The sequence below is a fragment of the Macaca nemestrina genome, chromosome 14 (genome assembly GCF_043159975.1).
Source record: "Macaca nemestrina isolate mMacNem1 chromosome 14, mMacNem.hap1, whole genome shotgun sequence".
In the NCBI taxonomy this organism is placed as follows: Eukaryota; Metazoa; Chordata; class Mammalia; order Primates; family Cercopithecidae; genus Macaca; species Macaca nemestrina.
Genome location: NC_092138.1, coordinates 51,054,479 through 51,069,436, shown reverse-complemented (window position 1 = coordinate 51,069,436; position 14,958 = coordinate 51,054,479). Strand labels below are relative to the sequence as shown.

The window sequence follows — 14,958 nt, the reverse complement described above, 5'->3', positions numbered from 1 at the left end:
TGTAACTAAGGTATCTATTACATAATGTGGGATAACAATTATTGTTTTGTAGAGGAAAAAAAAAATTAAGCATCCAGGTTTCCTCTCAATTTATACAAAAGCCGCGTTTCACTGTTATTCAAAAAAACAGAAACTAGGAATTGCAAAGTTTTAAAAAATGTATGCATTTGGGGAACGTTAAGAGCTCAGATATGTGAAAAACTTACATCAAACATGCAGCATAATATACGTGCACACATTCTGTCCTATTTTGTCCCACATACAAGGCAGATCTAAGGAGCCGGGCTCGCGCCCACTCGAGACCGCTCGTCTTCCTCAACCCCCGCCCTCCCCGCCTCCCGCACACTTCCTCCCCCTTCCCCACCCCCACACGCCCGCCCACTGACGAGCTCTGGAGGCCGCGCAGCCGCAGTAGCCGCTACGGCCGCTCCCACCCCGCGGGATCCTGGGAGTAAGCTTTTCCGGAAGGAGCGGCTCGGCGTCGGGGCTAGGCCGGTATTCTAGGCCCAATCCCAGTCCCAGGCCTGTGTTCCAGGTCCTTGCTCAAAGACAGGTCGGTGGCCGCTGCGACACTCTAGGTACAGCGGAGGGCGCAGCGGGCCGTTCGCTGAGGTTCCCGGACCCGCCGCCGAGCGGGCCGTGGAGCCACAGTACGTGGCGGCGCCTCTTCGTTGCCCGAAGCGGAACTGCTGAAGGAGCGGCAGCGCAGGCCGGACGAGGTGAACCGGGTCATTTAACCGCCTTCAGGTGATGAATCATCTGTCTAATAATCAGATTTGAGGTCCACAGCCCTTTGTGGTCCTGCTACAGGGCGATTTTCAGTGGATGACTGACTGGCGTGGCCTGAGGGGTGCCGCAGTGGCTGCCTTCCCTTGATAAGGAAACGAGCTTTCTGTTCTTTGTGGACACCTCGTTGCCTGTAAAACATTCCGGTTATAACTTCTTTCTCCGGCTTGCATCTCTGTGCAAGAGGAAAGCTTTCACATGAAAGTGTCCCTTGGTAACGGCGAAATGGGCGTCTCTGCCCATTTGCAGCCTTGTAAGGCAGGAACCACACGCTTTTTTACCAGCAATACACACAGTTCGGTGGTACTGCAAGGCTTTGATCAGCTTAGAATAGAAGGATTGCTTTGTGATGTGACTCTGGTACCAGGTGATGGAGATGAAATCTTCCCTGTTCACAGAGCTATGATGGCGTCTGCTAGTGATTATTTCAAAGCTATGTTCACAGGTGGAATGAAAGAACAAGATCTGATGTGCATTAAGCTTCATGGGGTGAACAAGGTTGGTCTGAAGAAAATCATTGATTTTATTTATACTGCAAAACTTTCTCTTAATATGGACAATCTTCAGGACACACTTGAAGCTGCTAGTTTTTTACAAATATTACCCGTTTTGGATTTCTGTAAAGTATTTCTTATATCAGGAGTCTCTTTAGATAACTGTGTTGAGGTTGGACGAATTGCTAACACCTACAATCTCATAGAAGTGGATAAATATGTTAATAATTTCATCCTGAAGAACTTTCCTGCTTTATTGAGTACTGGGGAGTTTCTAAAACTCCCTTTTGAACGGCTTGCCTTTGTGCTTTCCAGTAATAGTCTTAAGCACTGTACCGAACTCGAACTCTTTAAGGCAGCCTGTCGCTGGCTAAGGTTGGAAGACCCTCGGATGGATTATGCTGCAAAATTAATGAAGAATATTCGATTCCCACTGATGACACCACAGGATCTCATCAATTACGTGCAGACAGTAGATTTCATGAGAACAGACAATACCTGCGTGAATTTGCTTTTGGAAGCCAGCAATTACCAAATGATGCCATATATGCAGCCAGTGATGCAGTCAGATAGAACTGCCATTCGATCTGACTCCACTCACTTGGTTACATTAGGAGGAGTTTTGAGGCAGCAGCTGGTTGTCAGTAAAGAATTACGAATGTATGATGAAAGGGCACAAGAATGGAGATCTTTAGCCCCGATGGATGCTCCCCGTTACCAGCATGGTATTGCTGTCATTGGAAACTTTCTTTATGTAGTTGGTGGTCAAAGTAATTATGATACAAAAGGAAAAACTGCTGTTGATACAGTTTTCAGATTTGATCCTCGGTATAATAAATGGATGCAGGTTGCATCATTAAATGAAAAGCGTACATTCTTTCACTTGAGTGCCCTCAAAGGACATTTGTATGCAGTTGGTGGGCGCAGTGCAGCTGGTGAACTGGCCACAGTAGAATGTTACAACCCAAGAATGAATGAGTGGAGCTATGTTGCAAAAATGAGTGAACCCCACTATGGCCATGCTGGAACAGTATATGGAGGCTTAATGTATATTTCAGGAGGAATTACCCATGACACTTTCCAAAATGAGCTTATGTGTTTTGACCCAGATACAGATAAGTGGATGCAAAAGGCTCCAATGACTACAGTCAGAGGTCTGCATTGCATGTGTACGGTTGGAGATAAGCTCTATGTCATTGGTGGCAATCACTTCAGAGGAACAAGTGATTATGATGATGTTCTAAGCTGTGAATACTATTCACCAACCCTTGACCAGTGGACCCCAATTGCCGCCATGTTAAGAGGCCAAAGTGATGTTGGAGTTGCCGTCTTTGAAAATAAAATCTACGTTGTTGGTGGATATTCTTGGAATAATCGTTGTATGGTAGAAATTGTCCAGAAATATGACCCAGAAAAAGATGAGTGGCATAAAGTTTTTGATCTTCCAGAGTCACTTGGTGGCATTCGAGCTTGTACACTCACAGTTTTTCCACCTGAAGAAAACCCTGGGTCACCTTCTAGAGAATCACCTCTTTCAGCACCTTCAGATCATTCTTAGGTCTAAGGTGTAACACCTTTGCAGTACATCATGGGTGATCTAATACTTCTTCAGTTGTATCTTCTTACAGTGATTGGTACAGTTATTAGATATAAAGGTAACTGATGTTATTCGTCTTGTTTGGCTTTTAGTATGTTTATCAAGTGACTAACAAATGCATTCTGAAGATGTATTTAACATAGCTAGCTGTTTTAACAAATGAGAAAAAAAGATGTAGAAAAATGTTTAGATGTCTTTTTGTGATGTTATATAAAATTGTAGATGACTGTGGTAAATGTGTAATTATGTCCATTATGCTTCAAAGTCGAGTTTTCATCTTTGACTCCAAAATGTCAGAGGGAGGTCACTGTAACCTAAAATTAACGAAAGGTTGCCCAGTATTAATACTAGTTACCTCCCTCTTTTCATAGTTTTTGATATGTCTGTCAACTTACTCGATTGTGTGGTTGCATTCAGAATATTTGAAGTTTCTTACACAGACATAAATAATAAAAATACTAATTAGGAAAAAACAGTATAGCACCAAACCAGTATTTGGTATCTCTCTCTAGAGTGAGCAAGAGAGGGAGAAAGGAGAAAAAAATACACAATACAAACATACATGCCTACGCACATACATACATATGTATACACACACATAATTTAAAAATTGGCACTTCAACGATGCTGAAATTGTTTTTAAATTGAAGTTTCTTTCTTCCACAAAGCAGCCGTTTCTATTCAAATGGGAATTCAATACCAGAGAATAAATGTTTATATAGTCATACTGAATTTAGATGAGGGCTACAGCATACTAAATCAACAACCAAATTTGTCATGTGACTAAACCATTACTTCATATGAAGCTTACATTTTTTCTACTTGTATAGTTTCTGTAGAGTACTTTTACACAGATTGGTAAAGTTCAGGTTTCAGAGAATTGTTTTTGTGCAGAAAATTTAGGTTCTTTTTTCCACCTTTTTTGGTCAGTAAAACTTAATGAAAAAAGCAAAGAAAAAAATATTCTGAACAAAGCTATAGAGTTTTAAGTTCAGCCTCCCAACTTAGTCATCCTAACATGATTATTTTGCGATTTGGGGTGATTGCCCTGGTGCTGTTCCAGTCCATGTGCATCCTGAGCTGTGTGAGCTGCCTCAAGGCTATGATCTGAGCAAGCAGGAGATACATTTTCTTCTGCATCAAGTGAGGAAAAATGTGCTTTTGGCCATGTCTCAAGGACGGGACCAACTTCAGATTCCCTAAGAAGCCAGCTACAGAGCCTCTGGAACATTATGGTCTTATGAGCAGTACTAATAGCAACCTCCAGCCTCTTCAATACCAAGGGTATCCCTACTGGTTGAGAACCACATGATAGTTTTTAATGGGACTTTTATCAGCAAATGGAGTTACAGGAATTCTCTGTAATGATTCTGAAGAGGTACTTGTCTGGAATAATTGTCTACCTGAAGAAAAAAATTTTATATATACATATGTGTATGTACACACACACACAAACACCCCTATACCTGGAAGATTGTCAGAGTGTAAATCAGGAACAACTTTATTGACAATCCCATAATAAAACTCAGGAACCAAGGCAAAATGAATTGGCTTCTAGGGGTCTGAACCTTACTGCCCATACAAGTGTTGATTCATTTTAATGCTTTTTATGATTTCTGCATTGGCAGAAATGTTCATATTTTATATTTTTTTTTAATGACTCAGTTTTTTATTACTAAAAATAGCACATTTGAGTACATTTGAAAAATATAGAAATTAGAAATTAACTTTATTGAATAAGCAAGAAGTGCATCCTAATCCTTTCTTGATTATTAATGAGGTTGAATATTTGTGTATTATGGATAGCTGTGTTTCTTTGATCAAATATTCCTGTCCTTTTGCCCTTCTGTTACCTGTTGGAGTTGCTTTGTTTTTCGTATCAAGTTATAGGATCTCTTTATATAATAAATGTAATTTAACTTGCATTTGCTTGCATTTATTTCTTCCCTCAATCTATTGTAGTTTTACAATGGCAACGCTGTTAATTTTTGAGATCAAATTTGTCTTTTTCTTTTTTTTTTTTTGAGACAGGGTCTCACTCTGTTGTCCAGTTTGGAGTGCAGTGGCACGACCTGTGCTCACTGAAACCTCTGCCTCCCATGTTCAGGTGGTTCTCCTGCCTCAGCCTCCCGAGTAGCTGGGATTACAGGCATGTACCACCACGCCCGGCTAATGTATTTTTAGTAGAGATGGGGTTAGGGGATAAATTTGATATGGTTTATTTTTAATGTAGTATTTCAGTGCTTATTCTGACCTACCAAAGTGGTACTGCCCTGCTTCTATTTTGTACAAGCTTTTCCTTTTATTGAAACAAAATACTTTTTATTACGTCTTATGTCTGACCCTGGTGCTTCCTATTGAAATAAGTATTGCTTTACCAGGTAAACTGCTCTATCTATATCCCCCACCTCCAGCTTCACACACCCTGCCTCTCATTCGTTTACTTTCCCATATTCTGCAGTTGACAGTTCTCTTGGTATCATGCAGGTAGCTGACTAATGCTATGCTAATACAGGTTGAGCAGCCCTAATCCAAAAATCCAAAATGCTCCAAAATTTAAAACTTTTTGAGGGCTAACAGGATGCCTGCCACAAGTAGAAAATTCCACACCAGACCTCATGTGACAGGTTATACTCAAAACACAGTGAAGACTTCTTTGTTTCATGCACAACATTATTAAGCATATTATATATAATTACCTTCAGACTATGTGTATAAAACATATGTGATATATAACTGAAGTTTTAAGTAATATTGTTTAGACTTGGGTCCCTCCCCCAGGATACATCATGTACATGCAAATATTCCAAAATCCAAAACACTTCTAGTCCCAAGCATTTCAGATAAGGGGTATTCAACTTGTACTGCTCATTAAACCTGGAGTTCGTTATAGAGAGAAATTTTAGGTGGTTGAAATGATTAAGTAGAGAGATTTATTTTCATAAGCTGGTAATTTTTTAAAGAAAGTTCAGACTGGAAAAATATTTAGAGGATAAAAACTAAAAGCACATAAAGCACTCTTAACATTTCTTGTTTTAGTTTTTCTTGTAAGTATTCAAAAATTAACATTTGCTAGCTTTTTTGGTATGTCTGTTATAGAAAGTACAGGAAAATAAAAGCAAACAAAAAGTAATTATCAGTGATTCCACATGCTGAAGATAATTTCTATTAATACTGAGTGTATTATATATATATATATATATATACACATACATATGTGCAGGCATTTGTCAAATATTTTTCAAATATGCCAGACCTTAGGCTAAAAGCTGGATAATGAAAACAAATCCACCTTCCAAAGACACAGACTCCTATTATGACTTTATCTTATTTTTTAAAAGCTGCATAAAAAAATTGTAAGGTGGCCGGGCGCAGTGGCTCAAGCCTGTAATCCCAGCACTTTGGGAGGCCGAGACGGGCGGATCACGAGGTCAGGAGATCAAGACCATCCTGGCTAACACGGTGAAACCCCATCTCTACTAAAAAATACAAAAAAAAAAAACTAGCCGGGCGAGGTGGCGGGCGCCTGTAGTCCCAGCTACTCGGGAGGCTGAGGCAGGAGAATGGCGTAAACCCGGGAGGCGGAGCTTGCAGTGAGCTGAGATCCGGCCACTGCACTCCAGCCTGGGCGACAGAGCCAGACTCCCTCTCAAAAAAAAAAAAAAAAAAAAAAAAAAAATTGTAAGGTATTTTTTTTCTAATTATCAAATGCACATGTATTTAGAAAAACAGATTCCATTTTTACTCAGATAAATCCAGACTTAAATTTCTTTCCCAATTGCTAGCAGTAATATTTATGTAGTTGGCCTGCAATGCAAACACATTTCACTCATGTTCAGATTTTTGTAATCAAAGTTATTTTGTTCTCACTATAAGGCAGTAAACTCCTACAGGACATTTTTAAACTACATAAATGTACCATAAAGAGAATTAAAATCAATGTGCCATCCCCAGCTCAACTGATTATAAACAATTGCTGAAAGATCGTGGGGTAAGCTTAACTCTCTAAAACTTCAGCTTTGTCATACATCTATCAGGTTGGGTGTGGTCAATAATAATTATATTTATATCAGATTTGTAAGGAAATAATATAAAGCGATTAGCATAAGATATGCACAGAAGCAGTCAGTGAATGATAGTTGTTACTAACAAAGTTGGGATTTTATAATTTTTGGCTTTTGCTTCATCTTAATGATTTTCAGACTATTTGAAAGTGTTCAGTGTCTATACTAAATATTTCATTCCATGGACATGCCATATTATTCCGTTTCCTTATGTGTAGATACTTAAATGTCTACCATAAATTTTCACCATAATAAAGCAAGATGTAATATTCTTACATAAAACTTTGCCCATATCTACTATCCTATGATAAATGTTAAGTAAAATCTGAATCATATAGTGTTAACTTTTTTAGGGCCTTAAAACGTATTTCCAGGATTATACCAATATGCATTTTTAGCGGAACTGTGTTCAGTAACTATTTCAAAGGAAATCTTTACAGTTCTAGTTATTTTACTGTTTGGATTTACATATCTTTAATTACTAGTTACAATTTCTTGTTTATTGAGCATGTGTATTTTTCATACATAAATCATTTGCTCCTGTCTTTTGCTTTAATTGTCCTCTTTGCTATAAATACTTTTTTATACTCTATACTTTTTTATTCAAGTTAATGTGATCAAATATGTTCATCTCTTTTGTATGTTGACCTTTTGGTGGTATTTTTGTTTTTTTAATTTGGGGTGTGTGTGTAGTGGTGGTGGTTATTACATAGTACTGATGTGGTATTACTTGTTCTTGATCCTATAGCTCTATAGCTTTGTGATTACTAGTTCTTGACATGTTAGGGTGGCATCTACTGCTTATCTCCTGTTCAAGTAGCTTTTCTTTTTAGTTAAAATGAGGATGAGTTTTTCCTTAAAATTAATAAAATTTCATTTTTATATTAAGATTAATCTTTTTTTTTTTTTTTTTTTTTGAGATGGAGTCTCACTATGTTGACCAGGCTGGTCTTGAACTCCTAGCCTCCAGTCATCCTCCTATTTCGGCCTCCCAAAGGGCTAGAATTACAGGCGTGAGCCACTGCACCTGGCTATATTAAAATTAATCTTTATTCTCTTATTTACAGAAAGGATTTGCCCACTTGTTTTCTGTGAGCCAAAAAGACAGTTTTTTTCCTTTGTAACATAGCAGAATTAGTGGGGTTTTTTTGGTCATTTTTTAATGCTTTCTTGAATATTTTTTTTTTATCATTAGGTAGTATAATTATCCCAGTATTTTATGTTGTTATTATTGATACAACTTTCTACCAGACTTTTGGCATAAAATCTAATGTATTTTTTCAAATTATCCAATTTTTCCATAACCACTTTTTGAGTATCAGCAATTCAGTAGAATTGCTGAATTTTTATGCTTTTAAAAAAATCATATAAAATCTTATAGGCAATCAATTTAGAGTATTTTTCTTCACTTCCAATGATCTTTTTTCAAGTTGAGTCTTTGAAATATACGTGTGTGTGTGTGTGTGTGTGTGTGTGTGTTTGTATTTCTGCTTTGAATGGAATTTTGTTATGTTCTGAACTCTTGGTAGAAGTAGGAAATATGTGGTTTTAGCATAATGGTTTTCTGTCTACTGACACTCATTGATTCTTCAGTTTTTTGGGTCAATTCTCATATTTTCACCTGAAGTAACCATTATCTGCATATTATAAAAGCCAATTTCATATTATTTGTTTAATATGAAACATTAAAGCATGGTTCATACTTCCAGCAAAATTATAGTAGTGACCAAGGAATTGTGTCTTATGTGTAATTTTAATAGGGGTAATTCTAGTTTTAGAATTCCTTTGTTACAGGGAAATATCCTTGATCTTGTTTATGAAGTTCCTCATTAATTAGGAGTCTTAAAAAATTAGGGTTGTATATCTTCATTACAAAATGATTTCTGTACCAGCTGATCCAAATTTTTCTTAGTACCATTGATGGGTTGAAGGAAAGGCTATTTCTTGGCTATGTGAACAGTGTGTCATTACCCATTTCTTCATTTATTTAGTAAAATTTGTTGAGATGACAATTTAATTTTTCTCATGTCAAATACTGAAGAAGAGTCTGTTTTTTAATTGTTTTCAACTTGGGTTAGAAAGCACTTTTATATATCAATGAGTGCATTGTCAATTGGTATACAGTTTAGAATGTAATTTGGCAAAAGTAATAAAATGATCTTTCAAGTTTCATGCCTTTTGGACAGTAAGCATATTTCTAGAATTAATAAGTGACAGAAAATAAGCCAGAAATAGTCATCTCAGCATGATACTACTATTTGCTTCCTAATATGACCACACTAGACCTTCCATTAAAATGTTTTTAAATGGATTTTTAAAGATTCTTCCCACCTTAATTTTGATACTTTTATCTACATCCTCTAGTATTCAATTGTTGAGCATATATTTGAATGACTGGATGATTATTAGAATAAAAGACTTAGATATCCATTAAGGATGACTGAACACTTAACAGAACTGTTGAATTGTGCACATGAGCCAGATGCACTAGTACACAGAGTAGGTAGTTCCTCTGTAAAAGTCTCAGAGTGGCTGCTTTCCAGGGGCTAATGTTATTTTGCCATCTACTGGTTGAAATTAAGTCTTTATTTAGCTAGATTACAGAAAATATATCTCCTTTATCAAAACAGTAATAACAAAACCCTGAAATTTTTATAGCACATGTGGAAGTTCAAAGTTGGCAGCTTATATAAATTACATAAGTGAATATTAAAAACCTTTGGTAATTTTTTGGTGTATGGTAGATCAAAGAGAAGAATTTTTTTTATATTACTTAAAAATACAGATTTAAATAGCTATGACCTTTATTTTATTTATAAATTCATATACATTGAATTTTAAAATCTGCAACATTTCATCTGGATTCTAAGCATTCATACCCACTACTTGCTTTTTCCTTTGAGTGGATTCCCTATACCATGTTTATTTTTAGTTTTTAGCAGACAGCCTCATCACAAAGACATGTGTAGAATAAATCTTTTCAACAGCAGAAAGGATGTAATATGCATTATATCTAGTTATAAGTAAATATGACAACCTCATTTAAGAAATTTTTATATTGGTTTGCTCGTGTGGGTATGAGGATCAAATCATGACTGCCATAGCCACATAATTTTCACCCGGCCAGCCAGAGACAAATATACATATGCATATACATGTGTTTGATGTAAAATAGCTTTTGGACCAGCTGATCCAAATTTTTCTTAGAGCCATCCATGGGCTCAAAGAAAGCCTATTTCTTGACTATGTGAACAGTAAGAATGGCATCAACTACCCATTTCCTTATTCTCCATGTTATTGTCTCAGAACAAAATATTCTTATACACCAAGCATTTTTCCCTCAAGATGGATGTATATAACAGGTGATCTCTTAATAGTGCCTCCTGAAGGATATCAAGAGTGCACATATCTTTTTTACATAAAACTGAAGGAGCAAGATTCAATTTCATGCAATCTTAGCTCAAGATGTGTATAAAGCTGTTGACAGCAACCAAGTAACCTAAACTTCAGAAGTTTCGTTGTCTAGAGCGCCTTCTCCAATTGTAAGTCCAAAGAGTATGTCTAGCTCTTTACTGGTCCATCTTCAAAAAGGCTATTACAATACAGCCTTACAATCTCTTATAATGGAAGTTTATCATTCTTTGCTTATTTCACCCAAGTGCCAGTCAACAGAGTACATGTTTGTGTGTGGTGGGGATGGGAGGCAGGTCTAACTTCTACTGATTCAAACAGCTTTGTCTTACTTAAGGAGTATACTTTATCACTTAGAAGTCAAAAAATTCTTCCAGCCAGGAATTAGTGATCCATTAGAACTTATTTCTAATTCATGTTAAATCATGAACCAAAACATACTCAATATAAAAACCTAATTTGAGTCAGTGTAATATTTATTTCTTCATACTTCATTTCTACATACAAAGCAGTGTTTACTTCAATTATTTATTACTCTCTCCATCCTTCTCCAGATAAGAAAATCACAGATTTCACAAAACCTTTCATATATGTATATACATATACTTGAAGGCATCAGTTAACTCAAAGATTAAGGAAAAAGTTTTTGTTTTGCTTTTGTTGTTGTTTTTGTTGTTGTTGTTGTTGCTGTTTGTTTTTTGAGATGGAGTTTCACTCTTGTCACCCAGGCTGGAGTGTAGTGGCGTGATCTCGGCTCACTGCAATCTCTGCCTCCCCGGTTCAAGCGATTCTCCTGCCTCAGCCTCTGGAGTAGCTGGCATTACAGGCGCCTGCCACCACCCCTGGCTAATTTTTGTATTTTTAGTAGAGACGGAGTTTCACCATGTTAGCCAGGCTGGTCTCGAACTACTGACCTCAGATGATCCACCCGCCTGGACCTCCCACAGTGCTGGGATTACAGGCGTGAGCCGCCACCCCCAGCCAGAAAAAGTTTTCTAATTTTCAAGGCCTGACTCTACATTAATAATCCCTCCCATGCCCTGGACTAGCTGTACTTTATCCTGCAAGGGGAATAAGTTATGGATTCCATTGGTATGTCTATTTTGTTCACTTCTTGGGCTGCAATATCGACCCTTCCCATTCACCATTACCACTTACCTAGTAGATAGTCTAGCCACTTACAACAGGTTCATGACTACCATTTGGGAATGCCTCTATGAGACCAAGGAGATCCATTGAAACTCAGCCCCCAAATCCAATGTCACTTTCCTTTTGACATCTGTAGTTTCAACATCTATCATAACCATGCCTACTCATTATCTGTAAAACACTCTTTCTACATTAAGGGATACTCTCACATTATGAATTCTAGTTGTGATTGTTTTAAAATATATTCACAGATTTTCTCATATTCTTTTCTTTCCTCCTTTGACTTATGTGTTGGATGCAGTGATTCCCATCTAATGAATACAATGAAACAATAGTGTTTATAGACTAGGTCATAAAAAATTGTGTACTTCCTCCATGTTTATCTCTTATCACTTCCTCCAGTACAGGCCAACTGCCATGTTGTGAGCACATACCACATAGCTCCATGGAGAGGCCCACATGACTGTGATGAAGAGCTGAGACTCCCTATCAGTGGCCACGTGAGTGACCCATGTTAGAAACAGATCCGCCAGCCCAAATAGAGCCTTCAGACAACTGCGGCCCCAGCTGGCATCTTGACAGCAACACATGAGAGATTCTAAGCCCACCGAAGCTGCTCTTGAATTATTGATTCACAAAAACTGTTAGGTAATAAATGTGTGTTGTTTTAAACCACTGAGTTTTTGATTAATTAATTATGCATCAATGGAAAACCAAATCACCAATGCAGGCAAAATAATGTACATTTCAAGCCTCCCTTGTAGATAGGACATGGGCACCAAGAAAAACTTGCCAATCTGGAGCACCTGCATGAGCTTTTGATCCTAAAGTGTCCACAAGAAGATATACGCTCTGCATGGTGTTTCTGTATTTGTTGGCTGAGTTGTTGACTTTCTATGGTGGAAAGTTCAGGTTTTAGGAAAATAAACGGCATCAGAGAATGGAAGTTCTTTCTAGTTCTTACTAGAGCAGCATCATCAACAGTGGGTTTTTATATCTGGACAGTTCTCTGGTTTAATTTTTGATATTTTTGTCTGGAGGCTTAGTCTACAGCTTGTTTCTATGGCATCCCAAAAATTCAGCAAGCATCTTAACACCTCTGTTTAGTCATCAGTCTTACATTCAGCTTTACTCTTTACTACAACCTAATAAATACCTTCCAAACCTGTTACCTATCTCATTGGGTACAATAACTCTGCCCTAATGGGTTCACTTCCCACCTTTCTAACCAGTATGTGCAAGCAAACCCCAACCCAGTTTTCAAAGGGCAGCTGTAAGAGTTTTCTAATATGTATTTGTTGACATCTATTCACTGCTTAAAACATCTCGATATTTCTAATTATCATTTCTGTGAATCATACTCCCATATTTGCTTGCAAAGCCTTTTACAATGCAACACCTGCTTCCTATTCTAACTTCTGCTTTCTCCCTCCCTCCCTTCTACCTCTACATATTTCTAAACCTTCTTCACTGTTTGCTCCTGCATGCACCCTCTGGCCACTACATATTCACATCTGCTGTTCCCTGTTTCTGACCCTTTGAACATCCCACATTTACTTGGTTAACTCCCACAGGTCCTTGAGATGCCAGCTTAGCGGTTACTTCTCCTGGATGCTTTCCGTGGTGGAATCAAGTCCTACATGCTTCCAGAATCTGGTACTTTCCCTGTCACAGTCATTAGCATTACTTTAATCAAATGCTCACTTGCCCACATCCCACCAGACTGGAAACTCTGTCATTCCCTGAAAGCAGAGAATGTGTCTACTTTTTTTCATTGTAACTGGCACCATCCACACAGCCAGCAAATAAAAGGTATTTGCTACTTATTTGAAGTTTCAAGGTGGATGATTCTATATTTCACTTTAGTTTCTAGTTCATGCAACCGCTGAAACTGAATCAACAGTCATCAGATATGACTTCTCTAAGAAAGCATAAGTAAAACTGAATTCACTTCAGCTGGTATAATCTATTATAGTGAATTGTTCATCTCCTTCATGGCCCTAGGATTCCTACCTACCTACTTATTGTTTAGAACTGTCTTCTCAGGAAGAGTGCTCCACTAAAGAAAGTCAAGTCTTTATTTAACTTACCAATACATTCACAATGACAAGTAAATTGCCTGGAGCAGAGATATTTAAAACGATTTATGAATAAATGGAATTAATGTTCCTTTTGGATTTGAAAGCAGATTAAAGGTTTAAGGGCACTTTGTATCTCTTTGAGGGTTTGAGTAAGACCTGACTTTTACTGTAAAGATTTAAGTACCCTCTCCATCCCCATCAAACAAAAGAAATCAGAAGGCAAAGCTGACCATATTTATAAACAATAAATTTTGAAAATACAGCAATTATCATTGGATACATTTTAATTATTATGAGCTAAAAATGTAATTTCTCCCTATTCAAAAGTACAATTTTGCCAGGTGCAGTGGCTCATGCCTGCAACCCCAACATTTGGGAAGCTAAGGTGAGTGGATAACTTGAGGTCAGGAATTTGAGACCAGCCTGGCCAACATGGCAAAAACCCATCTCTACTAAAAATACAAAAATTAGCTGGGCATGGTGGTGCATGCCTGTAATCCCAGCTACTTGGAAAGCTGAGGCATGAGAATCACTTGAACTTGGGAGGCGGAGGTTGCAGTGAGCCGAGATTCTGCCACTGCACTCCAGCCTGGGTGACAGAGTGAGACTGTCAAAAACAAACAAACAAAAAAGTACAATTTCTTCTTATTGTTGAAACACAATCTTACAAAAATGACTCAATACATTGAAAAATGAAGCAGAAAGTCTTTGAAAGAATATTTACAAGCTTGAAGCCACATTATCAGTAGATGAGACCCAATTGACTGATATTGGGTCTAAATATAAGTTTCCTTTCCAACCTCCTGGGATTTCCAATGAGCCTATTAACACAGAAAAGGCATTTATTGATTTTCCTTTCTTAATTTGCAGTCTGACATGTCCCAGGCACAAGAGATGTGTTCTTTCTTTCTCACATAGAGACTGATTCCTTGTGAATACTCCTTCACAGCCAGGCTAGAATTCTCCTGCTCAAGGTCTCTTTGATTTCCTATACCCAAACAGGTCTCCAGAAATTCTAGCTACTGATCAAGCCCAGTAAAGAATTTCAGTTCTTTGTGCTGAAAACACTGGAGATCTGCTGGATCATCTGCAGGATCATCTCATGAAGAACATTGGTGGCCTGAGCCTTTTGGAATTTGGTGCCATGCAGCAGCTCCAGGGGAAAATTGAAAACATTCTTGTTCTTCAGACAGGAAGAAAAGAAAGATTCTCCCAGTTTGGTGCAGAACTTTGAAGGTCACCTATTTATGGCAGCCCATGGCTCTGGGCTAGGCCACAGCTAAGGGTGCAGAGAGAACTGCAGAATATCATCCTCAGTGTCACTACGGAAGAGTTTGGCAGGGTCATTGGTGGGATGCAGCTGGCTAGGTCATTTG

General features: G+C 37.8%; 1 protein-coding gene across 1 annotated transcript; it reads left to right on the top strand.

Moving 5' to 3' along the window:
* The first annotated feature begins 745 nt into the window (after window positions 1-745).
* Window positions 746-4,802, top strand: LOC105498423 (kelch like family member 9). The gene has a single exon (XM_071077859.1). It carries the CDS (start codon window positions 985-987, stop codon window positions 2,836-2,838), a length of 1,854 nt encoding a protein of 617 aa, XP_070933960.1. The 5' UTR covers window positions 746-984; the 3' UTR covers window positions 2,839-4,802.
* The last annotated feature ends 10,156 nt before the right edge of the window (window positions 4,803-14,958 follow it).

Coding starts and splice junctions, on each gene's coding strand:
- LOC105498423 (XM_071077859.1), top strand. CDS start 985: ATGAAAGTGTCCCTTGGTAACGGCGAAATGGGCGTCTCTGCCCATTTG.